The sequence below is a fragment of the Ambystoma mexicanum genome, chromosome 4q (genome assembly GCF_040938575.1).
Source record: "Ambystoma mexicanum isolate Mex_15411 chromosome 4q, UKY_AmexF1_1, whole genome shotgun sequence".
In the NCBI taxonomy this organism is placed as follows: domain Eukaryota; kingdom Metazoa; phylum Chordata; class Amphibia; order Caudata; family Ambystomatidae; genus Ambystoma; species Ambystoma mexicanum.
The window spans coordinates 445,610,418-445,635,251 of NC_090928.1; the positions used below are offsets into that span (position 1 = coordinate 445,610,418).

The window sequence follows — 24,834 nt, forward strand, 5'->3', positions numbered from 1 at the left end:
AGCAAGGCGGCCAGCCATCCCCAGGGCCAGGTCAACACTCTGGGCCCTGACTGATTGTCAGTTGGTGACCGAGTACAGGCTGGACAGGGCAACCATCACCCAGTTGCTGGACACAATCCAGGCTGACATAGGCAATCGTATAGCCATACGCACTACTGTGCCCCTACTTGTGTACCTCGGGATTGGCAGCTTCCAACACACCATTGCCATGATGCATGGTATGGCACAGTCCATCTTTAGTGTCGTGCTGGGACAGGTGCTGGATGCACTGCTGCTCCATGTCAATTAGCACATTGCATTGCCAGCCACACAGGCACAGGTCAACCAACTCAAGGACAGTTCCATGCCATTGCCCAAGTCACAAACGTCATAGCAGCCCTAGACTGCAGATAAGCTGCACTGGTAGCACCCCAGGAACATGAGGCAGCCTACAGGAACTGGAAAAGTTACCATTCCCTTAACGTGCAGATGACCTGTAGCTCTGACCTAACTTTCAGCCACTGCTGCGCCCGCTACCCAGGATCCACCCACGACTCCATGGTACTGCGCAACAGTACCCTGCTGGCCTACATGGAGAGGCACAGAAGCCAAAACACATGGATGTTGGGCGAGCACAAATCTTGAATGTAATGCATGCCAATGTTCACATGAAGGGGGGGCAGTGTTGGGTGTCCTGACCCACGTTTAAGCTATCATGCCACAACAATTGGTGCTGTGGGCTTAGAAAATTCAAGATGGCGGAAAACCCACATGTGCGCCAAAATCCAGGAAAGCTGCGCAGTTTGTGCGCCCACCAAAATGGTTGCCTCACTTGCCACCCACCAGTGCGAGAATGAAAGGCCGGGTTGCCATGAGGGAAATGGGTTGCCAAAGGAAAAACAGTAGCGCCGGTTAGCTTCAAAGCGCTTTAAAATCACCATTGGACTACCCGCACAGTAGTCTGAAACCATTGGGAATGGCAATGCTGATTGCCTAATGCAACCTAGAATTGTTGGGAATTCATTCTCTTAAATCCCAAAAATGGGTGCAGTACCAGTACTCACCACTATCCAAAAGCCGGCAGTTTAAAACCACCCTGTGTTTCTCTGAAGGCAAGCCAAAGTGCCTATTTCAAACATTGCAATATGTGCAAAATATTCACTGAACACCAGCAGACATTTGGTAGAATGGAGTTTTGTGTGCCTACAAAATCTGGGAAATGAAGAGCCCAGAACAATGCTTATAACAAGACTGGCTGAGCTGTGGATTGCAGCAGTTTAAGTTGCACTGGATTTAAAGACACTAAAATCGAAAATGTTTAGATTAAATGAGTGACCTATGTTTGGTGTCACATGCCTTTGTAACTGTTGAAATGTCATAGTTTTGCACTTAGAATCAGCATTCTAGCTGCATATGTAAAAATGTTTAGTTTCATTTGAATGCAGGAACTGGGGAACAAAAAGTGACATTTTATCTGAAACCTGGCTTAAGGAACTGAATTCTGCCTGGCAACTACCCCCATCAGGAGTGAAACTTGAGTCACAGCTGTGTTCCCAGGCCTAGCTGCCCTTTTGCTGCTCACACTAAGGATATGCCATCTATCTGATAATTGAATTACCTGTGCTCTGCAGGAAAGTGAACAAAGCCCTGTCCTGGCTCAGGCAAAGGTTTTATTGGCAGGAGTCGTAAATGGTCGTAAAAAGTGGCTTCCTCCTGAGGAAAGGGGAGGGGCACTGCCTGTGAGAGCAAGCTGGCTTGGCAGAACTGGAAAAACCAGAAATTCAATCTTGTGCTGAGGGTAAACCACACCCCTTTGGAGCCAGAACATAACTTTAAAAAGATGAATAACTCATAGAGCGGACATGTGAAAATTTTATAAATGATACCATAATTCTTGTGATTTTTCTGCCCACAGTTTAAGAGGTTTTTAGAACCGGTGGTATGTTCAGGGGGGTGTCAGCGGAAAAGTGGGGATAACTCTAAATGTATGCATGTTAAAAATCTGAAACTTCATCAGTTAATGTCCGTACTCCCTGCGCACATGTATGTAAAGTTGGGTCAATGTCAGAAATTGCAAAATCAGTTAAAAAGTGAAATATGTGCCATTTCTGAATGCAAGCTCCCAGGAAGAGCAGAGTTTGAACAGGGGATACCTCCTGTAATGCATGATGGGTGCATATGATTTTAAAACAATATGTACCTCTGCAAACATGTATTTGTTTCAAATCTAGATTTGTGTGTAAGTTGACAGGAGGAGTGGACTTTCTGCAGGCTGTAAAATGACATCACTCTGACTCACAGTTCATTCCCCAATCAAATGATAAATGGAAGTTTGACCAATTAGAAGCTGAGAGAGAGGTAGGGTCAGTGATGCTAGAACACACCCACATTCTAAACACATAAAAGCAGACAGACAGGACAGATAGGGACTTTTTCAATTCCATCTGCAGCGGGACGCTCTGCCGGAAAAATCCATGCTTTACCTCCATCAAACCTCCAGAGAGCCAAACTAGAGACTTCAATCTATCCAGAACTAGAGACCCAGACCAGAGAACCAGAGAGAGCTGACCCAGATCACTGTGAAGTGCAGAGACCAGAGGCGAATTTAAAACCCTGACCAGATCCGTGATGAGGCCCATTTCACTCAAGAATATAGTGTGAGTACCTAGAAAACTGTGCAGAACCAATCTCCTAGTTAAAAAAATATAATTCAATCCATTTTTAACCTAAGTAGAACTGCAGCTTAGCAATTGTGTTATCCTGCCATCATTTTTAAAGCTGAAAAAGTGTGCGTTTAAAATTTCAAATCTGAAAAACGACCTTTATTCAATCGCTCATATCTCCGCAACCGTGCTAGAGACTTGCAGTAACTTTTATTTGGAAGCTGAGATCCTAGGCTTTCCTAGGACCCCAAAACGATAGAGATAGTCCTTGTGGTTCCTCTGTAATAGCGCTCGGCGCATCCGCGAATTTTGCCGCGATTTGCAAATTTCTTCACGTGTAAAAAGCTGCTGCTGCTTGCCTTCCATTGCCAGAAATTCGTTTAACCTGCTAACTATCCCTGCATCATTGCTAGTGTGAGCCTGGACTAATATTAACTAGATACCAATCACCCTGAACCTCTGAAAGGGAATTAAAAGTATTTTAGCATACTTTTCAATTCATTGCCAGCACATATCAAAGCAATTTGGGCCTGTGTTTTCAAACTTCTGTAGTCTAAGCTTGCTGGGGTGAACTGGATCACATTTGATTGCATTTCTGAGAACTGTGTGTTTTCCTTCCATTTCCTTGCATTGCATAAAAGGGGGGAGGGGATTGCCAGAGAAAAGTGATTACATTGTTTTGCTGAAATCATATCAAGTTGTTTTCTATACTGCATTTCATTCATTCAACCTTGCATTTCCTTGAACCTTATAAAGCATTCTCTACCACATTATACTTCTGTACCTATTTACCAGTGTGCTACCTTATCCATTTCATGTCAACTCCTTATTGATTATAGAGAAGCGTGTTAGTGCCAGATTCTCCGTTGTTAATATTTATCATATCAGATTAAGTGTGATCTTCAATTATTAATTTACTATAAGGGTGATATATATCTATTGTTTGAATTATCAAATAAACCTTTTAAACTTGCAAAACAGAACTACTTCTTGGCTCAGTGGGGTCAGGGGGATTCCAAGAGAGGGGTGTTATATAGGGGTAGTCATCCAGAACGCATGAACTGGACATAAAGATATATCAATAAGGGTTTTCATTCAGTATTCTAGACTAGGCGTTAACTTAGCTGTAGTGCTGAATTGAATCCCCTTACAAATTGGGGGCTCGGGCCGGACGTTTGGGTTAGAATACCACTTGTGCAGCTTAATACAGTGTGCTAACTGACGGGATACATACATCCAGTCGGATCACCACGCTGCCTTACGCTGTGAAGCATTCCTCAAAAGGGACACTCCAAGAAAAGTTCTGTTCTGCAAAAATAAAATACTAACTTCTGTAAGTCAGGACAGAGACCAATCTCTAGAATGACGACCTTAGTAGACATGAAAATAGCCAGAGAGCACCTCTTGCATAAGCTATTTGTGAGAGGTGAATGGACCGAACAGGGCCAGGATGCGTGGTTGCAGGCCATCACACAACAGGTCACTGAAACAGGGTCAGATATATATAGAGATCAGGGTCCCTTACATGTGGCCCTGAGTGAACTATATATGGCTCCTAAAGCCAAAGAGGAACACAATAAGATTGCCAGGATAGCAGCATACCTGTACCTATATATGGGAGACATGCAGGATAGATGTGCTGAAAGCCAAAATCTGGCAAATAGGCAACAGATGGCATTACAGAAGGCCCAATCTGATCTGGACTCTTCTGAGCAGAGGCTGCAGAGGAGCCAGGAGGCAGAAAATGATAGTAGGCAATATATCATTAAAATAAAAGAGGATATGGGCATCCTACAACAGGAAAAGACAGACCAGGATACCCGATTTCTGGCCCTGCAGAAGGAGCACCAAGACAGTTTGGACTCCTTACTGCAGAACCAGAAAAAGCTGGAGCAACAGATCAATTTCAACAGGGCATGCACAGAGCAGGTAGCCACCCTGCAAATCCAACTAGACAGAGAGAAAGAGGAGAGCAATAAACTGATTCTGAAAGACCTGGATACCCAGGCAGAGTTTGATGAGGAGCGCCAAAAAGCTGGTGCCCTTCAACGGCAAAGGGACGACCTGGCGGCACAAATGCAGGCTCTTAGTCAGGAAAGAGACGCCATAGGCCAGGAAGTCTGCCACTTAAAAAAGGAAATTGAAGAAAATCACCTGGCCCTCCAGGGGCTGGGTGATCTCCAAAAAGAAAACCAGAACTTGGTAGAGCACACCAGAAGGGTGGAAGATGCTCTAGCAAGAAAGGAGCAGGCCAATAGGGACATTGCCCAGGAGGTAAACCTCCTGCAGCAAAGACTGGCCCAGTTCTCCAGGACCAACCAGGAAGCACAGAGGGAGAATGAGGCCCTCTGTCAACACAATGATAGGCTCCAGCAACAGGTAGCGATGCAGGAGAAACTGATAGAGTCGAGTAAGGCCTTAACAGAGGAACTGAAGGCACAAATGCAGGCTCTTGCATTGCAACAGGGAGCAGGGGCGGATAGAGATGAGGTTCGCTGGGAAATGGAAACTCCGGAGCATAACCTCAGGAGCCCTAGTACCAGAGGCCCTCATACCTCTCAGTCCCTGGACTCTGCCACCCCCATGTCCCCTGGTGCACATGAGCACAGGGCCACAGGGATGGCAGATTACTATCCAGCTAAAAGTATGGGGCTCATAGGCCAGTACCACTCAGGAATGGAGGGGTGGGCATCCGGGTATGGGCACCCAAGTACAGTACAGTTCAGTGGGGAACCCCAGGAGAGTAGGCCCATTAAGGGCATCCTGAAAACCTCTGCCCAGTTAGGTCAGTGGAGGGGGTACCCATCAAATCCTGGCAGCAAGGAGGAATCTGAAGACTCCTCTGAACTGCGCAGGACACAGGAGACCAGGTCCCCACATTCTGCCAGCCATTCCCAGGCTCGCAGAATCCGGGAAAACCTGGAAGATCAGACGGGAACCTCTGGGAGCAGTGCCTCTGAGTCCGAGGATGAATGGACAAGGGTTACCCGAACCAAAAAGGCCAATAAGGCAAAAAGGGCCTTGCTTAAGGACCCCTTAAAGCAGATTAAGGCGATCAGGAGCGTCATCACGCCTTACCATAAGAACGCTAAGTATTCTGTTTGGGAGCACTTAGAGTTGTTTGAACAAATGATGGAGACTTTCCATTTGAAGGACAGCCAAAGCTGTATTCAATATGTAAAGTGGACATTCTCCCCGGAATACTCCAGTTTCTTTGCGGGGCTGGAGGACCAAAATCATTTAAGATGGTCCACCTATAAGGCGGCCATCTTGAAACATTTTTCTGTTCACAGAAATCCTCAAGAGGCTCGCAAGGCAGCCTACAATTTGCAATGTGGGGAGGATCAGGCCCCACAAGAATTTGTGCAGGAGTTAAAGCGTGCTTTTGCACAGACCACAAGAAGGGTGCGCACGGATAGCAGGGAATTTATTAATACGTTTTTCCATGCCTTGCCCAAATATATCATGACCCAGCTCGTGAGGGATTTTCACGAGAAAAGATCTTTAGACTGGGTCAATGAACAGGCTACCCGGATCTATGAGGTGCAGAAACCGATAGATAGCAAAAGTAATGCCCAGAAAAACCCCAAAGCCAACAGCACCCCTGCTGCTGCCTAGGTGGCAGAGGTAAAGGTCACCCCCGTTTTGGATTTGGAGATGGGGGGGCCTAAAAACCTACCTGCACCTAATAATGCTAGGCCCAGGAGGTCTTCGGGCCAGTCACAGACCGGGAGCCAAGGAGGCAGCCCCACAAATGGGGTCCCTCGCTCTCCTGATTATGTAAGTCCCCGTTACAAGGGAAATCGACCCATCCTGGGTTATGTGTGGACTCCTCCAGCCCAAGGGGGGGGATCCAGCCAAGCACCTAACCCAGGGAACTTCCCTCCAAACTTCCCACAGGAGGGCAGAAATTTACCAAACCCTGGGCAGAACTTTTTCCCCAGATATCCACCCGACTTTCAGCCCCAAAACCATCCATCCTTCTTTCCCCAATTCCCTGAGCCCAGACCACTGAATCCGGGAGAGGGGAGGCCAAGGGTGGAGGGGTACCCAAATCTTCCCAACCCGGGGTATTACCAGAGGAGGGACAGCTACCCTTCCCGGGATCAGCCCAGGGGAGAAAACAGGGCCCCGTATCAGCCTGAGCGGGTTTCCCAGTTAGAGCGCCAGGTTCAAAACATGGCGCGGGATCTGGGTCACATACTGAGGGCTCAGCAGAACCCTCAGATGGGCGTGCCGGCGCAGAACGCACCCAACTCTGGACCTGGTGCTCGAGAACAATGACGGGGGCAGCACCCCGATAACTCACCGGTTCCCAGGGAGGAGGCACAAAGGGAAGGGGGGTGTAAAGCCTTGGAGGAAGCTTCCTTCCTCACTTGTAAACAGCCCCTGGAAACCCAGGAACCGGAAACGAAATCTCTTGCCCCTGAAAGTCTGCCTCCTAAGGAGCAGAGGGGGGGTAGGAGAAACAAAAGACCCAAACAGACTCAGTTTGAGGAGGAGGTACAGATCTTCCAATTTGAGGGAGAGGGATCCTCAGAGGATCCTGGGAAAAGGATCTTCTCCTTCAGAGAGGGGGGAACTCCCCCCAAAGAAAAATGGGTCCCTAGGGATGCAAATCCAGACTGGGGAGATGTGGAGACTGAGCTACCGCCGCCCACCATCTCATCCCAGAACCAACAGCAAGAAAATCCCCTGGTTCAAACCCATCCTGGGGACTGCCTCCAAAAAGGGGGGGGCAGCCCAGAACCGGAACCAGGGGAACCCACAATGGCTCTGATCTCCAGTTGCCAACTTTTTCTTTCAGATTCCCAAGACTCTCCACAGAATTCTGCCCAAATCTCTTCGCTATCGATGTCCAAAACCAGAAAATTAGCCCACCAGTTGTCCAAAAATGTACATTATCTGTGCCCCCTTGAGGAGAAGGAGGGAAGATATTATGCCCCGGTACAAGTACAGGGACAGGGTACAATTTTGGCACTGGTGGACACTGGATCTCAAGCTACCCTTCTGTCCTGAAGGGCCTTTGATGAACTGAATGCAGGAAGGGGAGAGAATTACCAAATTCCTCTCACCTCTCTTCCTGGACAACTGCAGAAATTTGACGGGAAGGAAATTCCCGTCGAGGGGACGGCAGATTTGGACATTAAAATTGGGCGACATAAGTTGAAACACCCGGTCATAGTTGTGACCCCAGAGGGCACCCCTTGTTTACTAGGGAATGACCTCCTGAGAAGGTTGTCACCCCTAATAGATTGTGTAAACAAGGTCCTCTGGACCCAGACTAGCCGACCAATAAAATTAAAACAGAGTGTCAACCATGTTAGTTTAAACGGCACCTGCCACATGGTTGAACAAAAATCTGACCAAGTAGAATTTCACTTCCAGAATAGCCAAATTCCAGACGTGACAGTAATAGCAGTAGGACAACAGACTAGTGATGGGGGGTCCTCTCTATTTCTGAAAATCAACCTTCCTTCCAGTTTAAGGTGGTATTCCACGCTGGAAGGAAACACTCTGAAATTCTATACCAATCCACAATCTGAAACTCCCACTCCTATAGTCCAGAAAGATGTGAAATCAGCTCAGAGCCTGGCTGATATTCAGCAAATTGGAGAGCAGTTGTTCATCCCTGTTCAGTTAAATGATGGGAAGGACTCTGTTCTCGCTCGAGTGTGTGTGAACAACGGTAAGAGCTTCATCAGCGAAGCCATGTTTCGCCAACTCCCAAAAGATCCAGCCATTCCCACCTTCAAACTGATAGACAAATGGGAAATGGACCTGGAAGCACCTAATTCCAAACATCTCCTGCCAAGCAGGTGTATGCTCAAAATCTCCATTGGCAACAAGAGCATTGTCCATAATTGTTGGGTCGTGCGAGACGTCCCTGCCGCCTTTTACTTAGGCAGTGACATTCTCAATCGCTTTGCCATTAGTTTGGACCTAATAAACTTCAAAGCTTGGTCCCGATTAGCGGATAATCCCATGGGCTTTGATGATCCAGAAAAAGCATTAAGGTCAGCTCAATTGCTACCTTATGCAGTTGAAATTCAGATTAAAGAGGAAGTCACCATCCCAGAAAGGACCCGACAATTCTCCCTGGAAGTGAAAGTTAAAAGGGGACAAGAGTTGAAAAACCCTGATGCTTACATACATCTAAATGCTTCTTTCCAACAGCAAGGGTTGGGGGTAAACCCAACTCCATTAGTCAACATAGAACATGACACCATTCTAATAGAGGTGGATAACAGCGACTTAAAGAGTATTACTCTAGCCGCAGGCACCATTATTGGAATGGCGGTTGATGACCGACATTTCTCCATTGATCTTGTAAATGAACTGTTAGGACCAATCCCCAAGGACTGTGTTGACAGTGACAGTGAGGACAATACAACACCAGACAGGATTTTCACCCGGCATGGGGGGAACTTCCTGGTGTACACTTCCTGCCCCTATGGTAAGGAAGATGTGACGTGTGACTTCAGGAGGGATGAGGTGATTTTCCAGGTACATGAGGGCTGCCTTTCCCACCTGAAGCCTCCAGTCCAAATCAGCACTCTGACCAGGGACTTCTCCACCCAGCTGGAGGAGGCCGCGGAGATAGCCAAACCAGAAGTCTTTCCAGGCTTCAGGCAGATGGTGGAAGAGAGAGTCAACCTAGCTGATGCCTGTGTGACTCCGGAACAAAAGCAAAAGTTGAAACAAGTTTTCTTGGATTTCCAAGATCTCTTTGCGGTAGACTCATATGACTGTGGTCGCACCGACATCCACACAACAACAATCCCCACGGACCCTGGCATGACTCCTGTGTTTGTGAAGCAATATCGCTTGCCTCTCGCATCAATGGAGTCCCTTACTGAAATAATTAAGAACCTTGAGTCCCGGGGAATAATCCGTCCAGTCCACAGCACCTTCAATAATCCGGTGCTGGGGATATTGAAGCCAAACGGCCAGTGGAGACTCTGCGCCGACCTCAGGGAGCTCAACAAACGGGTCCACACTTCCCGATGGCCTCTTCCCTACATTGACCAAGGGCTGGCCCAGATCCAGGGGTCACAGGTATTCACTGCAATAGACCTGACCAATGGATACTGGACTGTGCCTGTCAGCAGGGAGGACCAATACAAACTGGCTTTTACCTTTGGGGGCCAGCAGTACACATGGACCCGGACTCCCTTCGGATACCTCAACTCCGGCAATGAATTCAACATTTTTCTACACAAGGCCATGCCCGACTAGGGTGCAAGGGGTAACCTGGCTTATGTAGATGATGTCCTCATCAAAAGCTCAACTGTTGAGGAACACATAGCGGAGATCCGTTATGTTCTAACACAGTTGAGGGCCGCCGGAGCAAAACTTTCCTTTCAGAAAGCATAGTGGTGTAGAACCCGTGTTAATTTCTTGGGGCATGAGATTACTCCTCAGGGTCTCTGTCCCCAGGAAAAGAAAGTGGAAGCACTTCAGAAACTGAAAGACCCCACAACTCTGCGGGAACTAAGGAGCCTCCTTGGACTGACTAATTACAGCAGAAAGTTCATTGAGGGCTACGCAGAGATCACCAGACCCCTGATTCATCTCCTGAAGGGGGGGGGGTCAAGTGGGAATGGGGTCCAGAACAAGCCGAGGCAGTAAAACAACTCAAAAGAAGCCTCTCACAAGCGCCTTGCCTAGCTTACCCGGTCAGAAACAAGGAGTTCTTCCTGGAGACAGGGTTCTCTAATACGTGCTTGACGGCAGTATTATATCAAAAGCATGACAAGGTCAATAAAGTAATCTCCTATGCGAGCAAAACTTTATCCTCTGTGGAGGAAAAATTCAACGATTGTGAGAAGGCACTCCTGGCAACGGTGTGGGCATTGAAGAATTACCGCCCGTTTATCCAGGGGGAACACATCATAGTGGAGACTCCACACCAGCCTCTGCAATATCTCCAAAGTGACAGAATCCGGGCCGGAAATGTGAGTAATTCCCGAATTACTTCCTGGATTCTGTCAATGCAAGGCTTTCCTGTGGAGGTTCGATATGGCCAAAACAAGAAGAGTCCCCTCGCGCAAGGTCTGGCTGACTTGCATGATTGTGCCAGAGAAAACTGTCTCGAGGACGAAAGTCTAAAAATAAAGGACAACATGGAGGCATACCTTAATTCCCCCCACAAAGTCTTTGAAGAAGACAAGTGTGAGGGAATGCCCACTGTGTATGTGGATGGATGCTCTTACCATGTTGACAACAACGGGGAGAAAGAACTGGTGGCTGGCGTAGGGAATGCATGGGTGAATGAGTCCCCAGTACCCTCCGCTGGATACAAAATTGGTCCCCGAAGTAGTCAGGTGGCAGAATTGATGGCTGTGCATCAGGCCATCCTCACTGCTGTCCAGCATCAACTCCACGAACTGGTCATAATCACAGATTCGGATTATGTACGGAACGGGTTCGTGGAGCACCTGGTTAATTGGAAAACCAGAGGCATGTTATGTGCTAGCAACAAACCCTTGAAACATGGGAAGTTGATCCAAAACATTGATGATCTGGTCACATCGAATGAGATGACCATCTATTGGAAAAAGATCAAGGGTCATTCCAAAGTAGAGGGACCAGACAAAACTGGAAATGACTTAGCTGATCAGCTGGCCAAAACCGGGGCCATCCAAGGGGATCTAATTGAGATTGAGTCCCTGTTGGGGGAAATCCAGGTCACTGCCATCACTAGGTCCCAGACAAATGCTCACAACGACCTCTCAATTGCACAATGGAGTAAGGAGACCCCTGATGCTGATTTGATTACTGCTCAGAAGGGGGATCCAATAATTGGTAAATTTTACCAGCACCTTGAGGACCCTGAGAACTTTCCCCTGACGGATACCGATTACATTGGCAAAGAGGACCTAAGAGTGTTGATGAAATGTCCAAAAATGTTCCGGATCCAAGACGGTTTGTTGGTAAGGAAATCCAAAGCTGGCCACGACCAGTGGGTGGTTCCTACCTCATTCCGAAGCCTGATGTTAAGTCACGCCCATGATGCGGCCACCGCCGGTCATAGGGGGTTTCACACAACATTGGAAATCTTAAGAGAGGTTGTATACTGGCCACACATGGGGCAGGACCTCGACCAATACTTGAAGGGGTGTCTTGTGTGTGCACAATTTCAGCCATCATCCCTCACGCACCGGGCACCTTTACAAAAGAGGGGAATGACACTCCCATGGTCAGATTTACAAATCGACTTTGTAGGCCCTGTGATTCGCTCGGCTAGGGGGAATAAGTACATGTTGACTGTGAGATGCTTGTTTACCAAGTGGGTGGAATGTCTCCCAGCCCCAAATTGCAAGGCAGAAACTGCAGCTGCCTTGATGATTAACCACATCTTTTCCCGTTTTGGTCTACCTCAAAGGATTGAGTCAGACAGAGGTAGCCACTTCACCAGTGAAGTAATGACAAAGATGTGGGAGATACTGGGGGTCAAGAGAAAGCTGCATATTGCTTATAGACCAGCTTCTTCTGGGGCAGTAGAGAGATATAACCGGACAATTGTGAGCATATTAAAGAAGTTTGTGGCAGATTCTGGGCCAAGTTGGGATATCCGATTACCTCTGGTCCTAATGGCCATCAGATCTACCCCTTCATCTGCAACCAAAATGTCACCATTTGAGTTGATGACTGGACGCAAGATGGTGCTTCCTCAGCATTTGCTCTACAGGACCCAAGAGCAGACACTGATAAATGCCTCCACTACTCATGAGTATGTAGAGAATTTAAGGAAACACCTCCAACATGCTTTTGCTTATGCTCAGCGGAATCTAGAAAGATCGGCTGATAGCATGAAGACCCATTATGACCTGAAAACTTCCAGGAAGGAATATCAGGTGGGAGACCGGGTCTATCTATACAACTTCCAAAGGAACCAGGCCAAGCAGCGCAAATTTTTGCCTACATGGAAGGGACCCTTTGAGATCGTCGATAAGATCTCCCCTGTGGCCTACAAGATCCGCATCCCCAAAGGCGGTTCGGCAGAGGGGGAAGACAAGTGGGTACACATAAACCAGTTGAAATGTTGCCATCCCAGGCACACTCTGCAACAACTGGAGGAATCCTCTGGAATCCTAGCGGGTACTGTCTCAGACTAATTCAGTTCCAATCATAAAACATACCACATCTAGTCTCTAAAATATTGTGATTTGCATGAAACTGTCTCTTAGTTATACTGTTTTTTATCAAAATAAGAATGTAATGTTTCGTCATGATGAAATGCATATGCTATCCCACCATCTCAACAGTGGTGGAAAAACGTCTATGAGTAGGTATTGCCGCTCTTCCTTTGTCGTCCTAGGAGAAAGAAGACCTTGAGACTGGCCAAGGAGGACGATCCGAAGACCGGGAACGAAGATCCAATGGGCCCAGTGGACCGCCCAATATTCACATCAGGACCGGCGAGGAGAACCCATCGATCAGTACCGGATGGAGAAGAAGATGCTGAACTGTGCCATCTACAGAAGAGGAAGAAGATTATGCGGACAGACCGGTGCATGGGTCAAAACCCTTGTGCACGCGACTCCCCATCGACTCAAAGTCAAGGGGCAGTCACGTGGGGGGGACTTGTTGGGTGTCCTGACCCACGTTTAAGCTATCATGCCACAACAATTGGTGCTGTGGGCTTAGAAAATTCAAGATGGCGGAAAACCCACATGTGCTCCAAAATCCAGGAAAGCTGCGCAGTTTGTGCGCCCACCAAAATGGTTGCCTCACTTGCCACCCACCAGTGCGAGAATGAAAGGCCGGGTTGCCATGAGGGAAATGGGTTGCCAAAGGAAAAACAGTAGCGCCGGTTAGCTTCAAAGCGCTTTAAAATCACCATTGGACTACCCGCACAGTAGTCTGAAACCATTGGGAATGGCAATGCTGATTGCCTAATGCAACCTAGAATTGTTGGGAATTCATTCTCTTAAATCCCAAAAATGGGTGCAGTACCAGTACTCACCACTATCCAAAAGCCGGCAGTTTAAAACCACCCTGTGTTTCTCTGAAGGCAAGCCAAAGTGCCTATTTCAAACATTGCAATATGTGCAAAATATTCACTGAACACCAGCAGACATTTGGTAGAATGGAGTTTTGTGTGCCTACAAAATCTGGGAAATGAAGAGCCCAGAACAATGCTTATAACAAGACTGGCTGAGCTGTGGATTGCAGCAGTTTAAGTTGCACTGGATTTAAAGACACTAAAATCGAAAATGTTTAGATTAAATGAGTGACCTATGTTTGGTGTCACATGCCTTTGTAACTGTTGAAATGTCATAGTTTTGCACTTAGAATCAGCATTCTAGCTGCATATGTAAAAATGTTTAGTTTCATTTGAATGCAGGAACTGGGGAACAAAAAGTGACATTTTATCTGAAACCTGGCTTAAGGAACTGAATTCTGCCTGGCAACTACCCCCATCAGGAGTGAAACTTGAGTCACAGCTGTGTTCCCAGGCCTAGCTGCCCTTTTGCTGCTCACACTAAGGATATGCCATCTATCTGATAATTGAATTACCTGTGCTCTGCAGGAAAGTGAACAAAGCCCTGTCCTGGCTCAGGCAAAGGTTTTATTGGCAGGAGTCGTAAATGGTCGTAAAAAGTGGCTTCCTCCTGAGGAAAGGGGAGGGGCACTGCCTGTGAGAGCAAGCTGGCTTGGCAGAACTGGAAAAACCAGAAATTCAATCTTGTGCTGAGGGTAAACCACACCCCTTTGGAGCCAGAACATAACTTTAAAAAGATGAATAACTCATAGAGCGGACATGTGAAAATTTTATAAATGATACCATAATTCTTGTGATTTTTCTGCCCACAGTTTAAGAGGTTTTTAGAACCGGTGGTATGTTCAGGGGGGTGTCAGCGGAAAAGTGGGGATAACTCTAAATGTATGCATGTTAAAAATCTGAAACTTCATCAGTTAATGTCCGTACTCCCTGCGCACATGTATGTAAAGTTGGGTCAATGTCAGAAATTGCAAAATCAGTTAAAAAGTGAAATATGTGCCATTTCTGAATGCAAGCTCCCAGGAAGAGCAGAGTTTGAACAGGGGATACCTCCTGTAATGCATGATGGGTGCATATGATTTTAAAACAATATGTACCTCTGCAAACATGTATTTGTTTCAAATCTAGATTTGTGTGTAAGTTGACAGGAGGAGTGGACTTTCTGCAGGCTGTAAAATGACATCACTCTGACTCACAGTTCATTCCCCAATCAAATGATAAATGGAAGTTTGACCAATTAGAAGCTGAGAGAGAGGTAGGGTCAGTGATGCTAGAACACACCCACATTCTAAACACATAAAAGCAGACAGACAGGACAGATAGGGACTTTTTCAATTCCATCTGCAGCGGGACGCTCTGCCGGAAAAATCCATGCTTTACCTCCATCAAACCTCCAGAGAGCCAAACTAGAGACTTCAATCTATCCAGAACTAGAGACCCAGACCAGAGAACCAGAGAGAGCTGACCCAGATCACTGTGAAGTGCAGAGACCAGAGGCGAATTTAAAACCCTGACCAGATCCGTGATGAGGCCCATTTCACTCAAGAATATAGTGTGAGTACCTAGAAAACTGTGCAGAACCAATCTCCTAGTTAAAATAATATAATTCAATCCATTTTTAACCTAAGTAGAACTGCAGCTTAGCAATTGTGTTATCCTGCCATCATTTTTAAAGCTGAAAAAGTGTGCGTTTAAAATTTCAAATCTGAAAAACGACCTTTATTCAATCGCTCATATCTCCGCAACCGTTTGTGCTAGAGACTTGCAGTAACTTCTATTTGGAAGCTGAGATTCTAGGCTTTCCTAGGACCCCAAAACGATAGAGATAGTCCTTGTGGTTCCTCTGTAATAGCGCTTGGCGCATCCGCGAATTTTGCCGCGATTTGCAAATTTCTTCACGTGTAAAAAGCTGCTGCTGCTTGCCTTCCATTGCCAGAAATTCGTTTAACCTGCTAACTATCCCTGCATCATTGCTAGTGTGAGCCTGGACTAATATTAACTAGATACCAATCACCCTGAACCTCTGAAAGGGAATTAAAAGTATTTTAGCATACTTTTCAATTCATTGCCAGCACATATCAAAGCAATTTGGGCCTGTGTTTTCAAACTTCTGTAGTCTAAGCTTGCTGGGGTGAACTGAATCACATTTGATTGCATTTCTGAGAACTGTGTGTTTTCCTTCCATTTCCTTGCATTGCATAAAAGGGGGGAGGGGATTGCCAGAGAAAAGTGATTACATTGTTTTGCTGAAATCATATCAAGTTGTTTTCTATACTGCATTTCATTCATTCAACCTTGCATTTCCTTGAACCTTATAAAGCATTCTCTACCACATTATACTTCTGTACCTATTTACCAGTGTGCTACCTTATCCATTTCATGTCAACTCCTTATTGATTATAGAGAAGCGTGTTAGTGCCAGATTCTCCGTTGTTAATATTTATCATATCAGATTAAGTGTGATCTTCAATTATTAATTTACTATAAGGGTGATATATATCTATTGTTTGAATTATCAAATAAACCTTTTAAACTTGCAAAACAGAACTACTTCTTGGCTCAGTGGGGTCAGGGGGATTCCAAGAGAGGGGTGTTATATAGGGGTAGTCATCCAGAACGCATGAACTGGACATAAAGATATATCAATAAGGGTTTTCATTCAGTATTCTAGACTAGGCGTTAACTTAGCTGTAGTGCTGAATTGAATCCCCTTACAGCAGACACACAGGAATCCCTGCATGCCACCAGGAGACACAGCCAACACTAGTACTGCATCCATTTCCATGCATGTGTGTCACACGAGAACCCTTGCACACGTTCCAGACAGCAGAACACACTTAATCTGTGAAAGGACAATCACACATGGAAACACAACTACCACAATGCATCTGATGTGTGTTTCAGTGCTGCTCCTCACCCTGACACCTAAGAGATATCCCACCCTGCCCACCACAAAGGAATGCCAATAGAGTCCAAATATAGGCACATCCACAAAACCACCGTACATGAGTAGTTGGAGTCATGGCTATGACCATCCCTGAGATAGTGACCCCTGAATGGCCATTCACATGCCTGGCCAAATGTACATAATTGTGCCAAGTAGCGAACGCGACACCAGCCATAGCGACTGCCACAACACATCACCTAACAAGAGATTAGGAGAACAGGCAGATATAAGGGCAGCCTCATCCTCAAGTAAGGGACGGACCACTGTAGCAATTAGACACAGGGGTGGTGCATGCAGTAAGTACCCCATAAAGGAAATGCTGCACTTTGAACAGTGCACACCATAATGAAAGTAGCAATCTGAAAAACACTGTACTTGTTCAGCATGAGTGTGACGCACATAACCATTAACCTATTGTTTGATACACTGCTGCATGTATACCTCAGCCCATGCATATACCAAAAGGTGAAGGATGTATGACAACATTGCAATGAGATGGCATGTACCTTTTGAACACATCCATTACTTTGATGCTTATGTGAATGATGTCTGAGCTTTGTACATCCACTGAACCTACCTAAGCCTAATGTACACATTTTCTCCCCTGCAGGTGATTCTGGATACCCGCAATACATATAGCTCATGGCTCCTGTGCGTAATTCACAGACAAAATCGCACTCTCCTCTGCCATGCTGCACAACATCTACTGTCGCAGGCATGTGCCACTGCCCCCCAATGCTGATGGCCAACCACATGGGGATGGGAGTGACAATGAGCATGTGCCCGTAGCCGGGGCAAATGCACTCAGGGATGGAGTGAGGTTAGGGGAGGTTGGCCAGACAGACATTGATAGACAATTATTTTTGATCTGGTGGATGGGTACATGTCACAAATATCACTTGTAAAATAAAGAACACTTTGTTAACACAATCAATAATGTCCAAGTTTTGTATCCATTATGAACAGGATTTATTATTTGTGGAACAATTCCCCCTGCCCCCTGAAACACCCCAGCACAGAATCCCCCCTCCTCCCTGAAACACCCCAGCACACAATCCCCCCTAACCCCTGAAACACCCCAAAACAGTGCATGTGGGACCATGTGCCAGGGCCTCAGTCCAACTGTGCAATGTCCATCTTTGAAGGTCTTGGATGCTTCCCTCGTCCCGGTCCCTCTGGTGAGGGGCGTGAGAGATAGCGCAGGGAATGTCGCCTGGGAGAAGCCTTCAGGGATCCTTCTGTGGGTGTCGTGGGGGATGATGGGATTGCTCCTGCAAACTGCAGCTGCTGGTGGAGCAGATCGTTTGCCGCACGCATCTGCTCTGCATGTGCAGAATGGCCCTCACACAGCTCACAGACTCTGTCCAAATCTGGTCAGGGCCGCTGCACAGCCCTCTGCCACTCTACGGCTGCAGGCATTGTCACTCGCCATGGTCTTGGCTGCACAATGAATGGCACGGTGTATTGCCTTAATGGGGCCTCAATTTTCCAATGTCATTCGTCTATGACGGCCAGCCATCCCATTACAGCAGCTCTAGTGACTATGGGTCTGTCAGGTGTGCTGTTGATCAGACTGACAGGTCAGCGCAGGGTGGTAAGGGAACTGTCAGCGGATATGGCGGCCTCTCTGATGGGGTTGCCGCCGTTGGAGGGGCTGCCTTCATGGGAACCATAACAAAGAGTGTCCACATCGGGCAAGGGTGTACAGGCACAACGTACACGTGCAGGGACATAGGAGTGTGTGTTTCCACTGGCACCTGCTGTGGGGAACCTTGGGGTGTGCCCATCTCCTGAGTGGCAATCTGGCTGGGTGAGAACACCAGTGCACAGTGTTGTTCCTTAGTAGATTTGTGGCCCTCATTCGTGTTTGACCCACTGGTGGCTGCCTCCACATCCAGAAAACCCCTGGTGGCTTCTGGCGTTTGAGGTGGGGACACCCTGCAGACTTGTGAACGTTGAGCCAGTCTCATTGGGCCGCACTGAGGTGACTTGGGATGTGTCCTGCGACTTGCCTTCTCAGGCTGGTGCCTTTGCGGAGTGGTAGTGCTGGTCGATGCATGTAGGGGCATGCGGCTGGATGTGCCTACTTCTTCTGCATCAACATTGCCCCTTGATGATCACTGCGTGCCTGTAGGGTACATAGGGTGTGGTATGAGTTGAGGGCAGCTTACATGTGTATCATGCATTTCTTGCCTTACAGTGGGTTAGGGCACATTTTGTATCAGCCTTGGCCATTACATATTTGTTATTCACTATGTTGTGATTGCTGGAACGTGCTACAGGGGAGGGACACTGCTCGGACTTGTTGGTGTATCATCCTCAGATGTCTGTTGTGAATGCACAGCTCCCATGGCGCGTTGCGTGAGGTGGGTTTTGATATGCACGCACACATCACGTAGCTGTGGCCTGGCCATGGATCGGTTTCCCTTGGGGCTTACATTGATACATTGTCGGTACTTCATGCTAGTCATGATACCAGGGGGTGCTAGGGTACGGTGGCACAAGGGAGCACTCATGGGTGGGTGCGGTGCATCACATACATTGCAAACACATACATTCACACTGGGTTTTGGAGGGGAGGGCCTAATAAGATTATGCATTTTTAAAGGGGGGTGTTCTCACCTGCAGCCTCCTGGGTACCGGTGCCTGCCTCCGCTTCTCTGACTCCATCAATTGTGCCAATGTTTATTAGCATGGTCATCTGCTCCTCCCAAGGTGTCAGCTCTGGTGGTGGTGGTGGCCCTCCTCCAGTCCCCATGCTCTGGCTGGGCCAGGCGCCCACAGACACAGACCCGCAAGTCGTTCAGCCGCTTCCGGCAATCCTCCCCGTCCCTGGGCACACGACCCACTGCTGACACCTTCTGGCTGTGTGGCCCATACAGCTCTTCTTGATGGCCCAGGACCTCCTCCACAAGTATAGCAAGTTCTTGGTCAGAGAACTTGGGTTTTCTGACCCTTTCCAAGGCTGACGTGCCCCTAGTACACTCCTGGGACATTATTCTCGATTTTCGGGAATGAATGGCTTACAGGGGCTGCGATTTTCATAGGATTGTAATTTCCAAGATGCAGCCACTTTATTTCCTGTTCTGGCGGTGACGCATTTCCAGCGGCACTATTAGAGCACGCTATTAGCGTGCGATAATAGCGCGGTAGCTCGACGGTATAAGCAATGCGCGCTGGATTTTCGGGTTCGCAGACACTTTTTCCATCGGACACTATTTGCGTTAATGCCAAAGCTGTGTGCGCATGCACGCCAACTCTTGATCTGGTGTTGTTTACTATACACAGCGCGGTGTTAACACAAATAGCACTCAGCGGAAATTACGCCAGAATACCGCCCAACTCGTGAGAGGCCCTTAGACTTTACCTCTTTCCAACTCGGGAAGTGGAGGAGGCTATATCAGGCACCCGAATAGAGAATCGGATATTTAAATATTGCTTAGAGGAAGTTGTAATTGAGACTCTGACACAATTTCTAATGGAATTCCAGAAAACCCTCCTTTAAAGACACAAATACTTTCGGTGCTTTATAAAGGTAAGAAGGATATATGCACAAGCACACTTTTGGAGTGAGACCCTATACTCCTTGAGCTCTCCTCTGCTTTCAACATAGTCAACCACACCATCCTGATCAATCGACTGTGTGAGAACCTGGGCATCACGCGTCAGGCCCTGGAGTGGTTGACCTCCTTCCTCTTGGACCTTCCCTCCCAGGTCCAAATTGGTTCCTTTCTCTCCACCACACTCTCTCCACCTGTGGCATTCCCGAGGGCTCTATGCTCTCACCCTGGTTTTTCAACATCTACTTTTCACCTTTGGTCCACCAGATCTCTTCACACTGCTCTAACTTTCCGTGTTGTGCGGATGACACTCATATCTCCTTCAGGCAGCCCTCTGCCTCCTTTCCTTCCTCACTCATTCCTGACATTCTATCCGCGATTCAGCATTGGTGCGCCTCCAACTATCTTTGCCTTAATGCCAGTAAAATGGAGATCCTTCTCATTGGGACCTTGGCTCGCGCTTTCCCTCTCTCTCTATGGCCACCCTCCTTGGGCCCTCTTCCTTAGCCTAAATGTGAGGCAAAAAAACCTTTGTGTCATCTTCAACTCCACTCTCTCCTTCTCTACTCACATCTCAGATGTTGGCAAGAAGTCCCACTACCAGCTTCACCTCCTCTAAGCTACTCTTCCCTTTCTCCCCTTCCCCCAGAAGTTCCCTGTCTCCAGAGCTCTGGTTCTCTCTAGGCTGGACAACTGCAACAGCCTCGCTCATTCTGCTTTCCTCTACTCTCCATCCTCTGCAACTAATCCAGAACAGGACTGCAAGACTTATCCTTGGCCTCATGCCCAGGCACCGGATCTCTTCAGCGCTGAAATCACTCCACTGGCTCCTGGTGGCTACAAGGATCAAGTTCAATACCCTTTGCATTTTCCAAATGGCTTAGTGGGGATGTGGCCCATACTACATCCAACGCTCTCTTCTTAAATACCTTCCTTCTCGAGCCCTTCCCTCAGCTACCTCTAACTCTCTATGGGTCAGACGCTTCTACAGACAGAGAGTGGGTGGTAGACCTCTCTCCTGTGCAGGTGCCTCCCACTGGAATGGCCTCCCTGCCCCTCTCAAACTTGAACTGGATGTCCTGAAATTCCAGAAGCAGCTCAAAACGTTTGTCTTCTCCGATGCTCTCTCTCTCCCTCCCCTGCTGACCTACCTGACCACTGCACTGACTGCCTACTTGGCTACCCTCAGAGTCTGACTGGGTACCTGGCACTCCCTTGATCAGTCCCTCCTGCACTGCCTCCAGGTCTACCTCGTGCTTAGGGGCTGTAACTGTAACCTCTACAGTCCCTTGCCTCCTTGCACTTACCCAGAGCTGCACTGGCTTCACTACTCAGAGCAATGCTTCCCTGTTCCCCTTCCCCCTCCCAGGAACTTCCCTCTCCACCTTCCCCTTGCACTTCTCGTTCTCACACTTGGATGATCTGAATGACACAAGGCCTAGTAAGAAAATTTGTCTTGTCCTCCATCTGTTTTCTCTCCCTTGTCTTGTAGTGCCTAGAAACACGTGCGTACAGGCGAGTTACAAATGACATATCATATCATATATCATGGAGGTGTCATTCATGTAATTGGGCAATACTTAAAACTGTCGATTGTGGTACCCTCTCTTTAGATCTGTGTTGCTATCCAAAGCCCAATATTACATACTACACAAGTCCTGGCCTCTTGACACATATCTCTATGAAAATCTACTACTTGTACATTTGCACATATACAAAGGGAAATTATACGTCACTACAATGTAATAGAGCAACATGGAATCAGCATAAAATCTCCTATCTGCGAACAGACGATACCGGAGCTATGGCACCTCCCACAAGTTCGTAGAAATGAAAGAATGACCCCATATGGCAAGAGTGGCCAGGGGTTTGTTGACATTGTTGTAGTTCAACATCTTCTTAAACGGAAGGTACTTTGCACATAGACTAATATGCAACTAAACAAGCCAATAAATACTGTTCCCTCATCACAAATAAACCCATCAATATTCTGGCTAAGATAGGTCCTTGGCAGTAGTTTATAAACAGTAGACTATGAGAGTCTGGATCTGGTAGATGGATGTTCGTGGTAAGAAAGCCTTTTGCAGGTCTTAGTGCCCACATTTATGCACATTCTAAACAGGCCCCATGTTTATATTACCACTGCATGTCATTGATAGTTGTTATGAAGACTTGACAAGATAATTGCTTTATTGACCTCAAAAGAAGAAAATATCATGGGCCTAATTATGTGTATTGTAATAATTCCAAGATTTTTCGTCGCAATCTGCCAAAGCCATTTACCACTATCAAAGGAGGCGTGTCCCCAGCACACCACATCCCCTGCCCTCATGCTATGCGTGGGAGCATTCACAGAAGTGAATCTAGATGCACAAGGCATGTTAGTGGGAAAATGCATTTTTGTGAATTTGCACACCCACATAGTGCAAGTGTTTCATCCACTAGCAGTGTGCGCCGGCCACACCTGTGAATGAAACGTTATTATGAATTGGGCCCTGGCTTCTGTTGCTTTCCTCTTTTATTCTCTCTGATTTGCACTCTCTGGATTCAGCCCTCAGCCCTCAATGCATGGATGTATCTGCACTACTCTGATGCATATCACCACACAGATTGTACACTTCCGAACACCCCATTTTATGGACCTTGCCTCAACTTGTATCTGTCCTATGAACCTCATACCTACTTTGTCTTCTTGTCCTCACACTGCTTGTATCACGCAGTGCTTAATGGAAGAACTGTATGGCTTTTAAATTGATATTATTTACGATTTCTAAGTGCTACTCGAAAATTTCTGACATACAATATATGTTACAATAAAATCGAAAAGCCAAAGAAAAATAGTTACTGCTGTGGTTTGACGTGGAGGTTCATTTTCACTAATACCGATTGGTCTCTGCTTGTAGACAGGTGGGTTGCTGCTTGAGGGTTTCACATAAACATCAGTGACCAAATTGGTAGGACGCCCTAGTGTTCCCGAATCAGGAGCCTGCAAAGAAATACAGTATTTTATTATCAAAACGGCCTAATTTGCCAGCACTTTTCATAGGGTCGTGTTCTTGGACATTCCGTAAATTACCAATCCCCGGCACATACTTTTAAATACACAATACAAAACGACAACATACAAAGATTTAAGAAAAAAGTAGAAATCAATATACCTAGTGTTCACGTCAAATTTTGGATTTGGATTTCACAAAGGCCCCGTTGACATTGGTCTACTTCACACGTAGACACATGGCAAATTCACCTACACTGTGGGAGTGCACATATGTGTGTCTTCTGCGAACTTGTATGCCTGAAGACGAATGAGCATTAATGTTTCTTTCTCAAATTTCCACCGACCAAATATGTGGGGAAATGTGAAAATTGCATTTTTCACACAAATGGGTGGATTGTCAATTTAACAATGCTCCCTGAGATGTAGACATGGACATCGATGACATGGGACAACTGATGCTTAAGGCTAAACCATCTAGAGCAGCGGGCCCTGTTGGACTGTCGAATTACTTACTGAAGCTGGATTGTAAATTGTGGGCCGACATTCTATTCACGCTATTCCAGAACATACTTAAAACAAAGTGTAAACAGGTTTCTTGGAAACGACCTTCTTGATACCAATTTTCAAGAAGGGTGATAGGATGTCACCCCTCAATTACCAACCAATAGCCCTCTTCGAGGTAGGACGTAAAATCTTTTTTGCAGTCATACACAGGGCCCTTAATTCACGCACAAGTAATGTAGATAGGTTGGACAAAACAACTCTGTCTTTCGCAAGGGCCTGGATACTCAGCGTAAGGTATTCTTACATTCACTCCTGTTGATGATTGGGAGGATCGAGAAGAGCCCATTATAGGTGGCCTCCATAGATCTTTCCTCAGCCTTCTACAAAGTGAATAGACACATTCTCTAGAACAAAATGAAAATCTGGAAGGTCCCAGAATCTATCTTGGAAGCCTTAATTTCTATCCACGTAGAACAGGGGATAAGGGGTTGCAGGGGTGTCCCCCCCTCCACTAGTTCAGTATTATGGGCTGCAGCGTTTGCGGGGGTGTCACCTGCATACATTAAAGGCAGTGTGAGGAACAAACGGGCAAAATCCCAAAAGATTGAATTACAAAATACAGGCAAGTGGGCTCCATGATTTTGTAATTCGATCTTTTGGGGTATGTTTTTTTAACGTACATCCATACAAGAGAGAGTATAATTAATCTGATTCGTCAAGAGAAGCCCTTCTATATGGTAGAGCTCTATATTAAAAAATGGCCCTGCCCCAAATCGAGGCTGTTGTTTTTATAACTTAGGGGGTCATCACAAATTGGGCGGTAACCCTTAAATCCGGCGGAAATGGTATTAGCTCAACCAATACCGCTCTGCCCGATCACGACTGCAAATCCCGGCGACGCCATCACAGCCGGCACTGGTAAAGCTGGCTGTAATACCATGGGCTTTAATATCGCCGGCTGTAACAGCGCCGGCAACCAAACGTTCTATCACAGAGCCATCACAAGTATAGCGTTGGCGCTCTTAACGCCGGAAAACTGGCAGTAATACCGCCAAAAATACCCCTGACCAAATGCTGGAGGTAAAAGAACACATGAGACAGCAATAAGGGCCCAGGTGAAACAATGCACACACGAGGCCTACACAAGACCCAACCATGTACAACACACCCTC

At 46.9% G+C, this 24,834-nt stretch overlaps 1 protein-coding gene across 1 annotated transcript in view; it reads right to left on the bottom strand.

Annotated features, from left to right (window-relative positions):
* The window catches only part of LOC138467255 (uncharacterized), a 1,232,016-nt gene that overhangs the window by 894,970 nt on the left and 312,212 nt on the right, over positions 1-24,834 (bottom strand). The window contains exon 7 of the mRNA XM_069607273.1: positions 23,006-23,146. Coding sequence (XP_069463374.1) covers positions 23,006-23,146 — 141 coding nt within the window. The remainder of the gene's footprint in view (positions 1-23,005; positions 23,147-24,834) is intronic.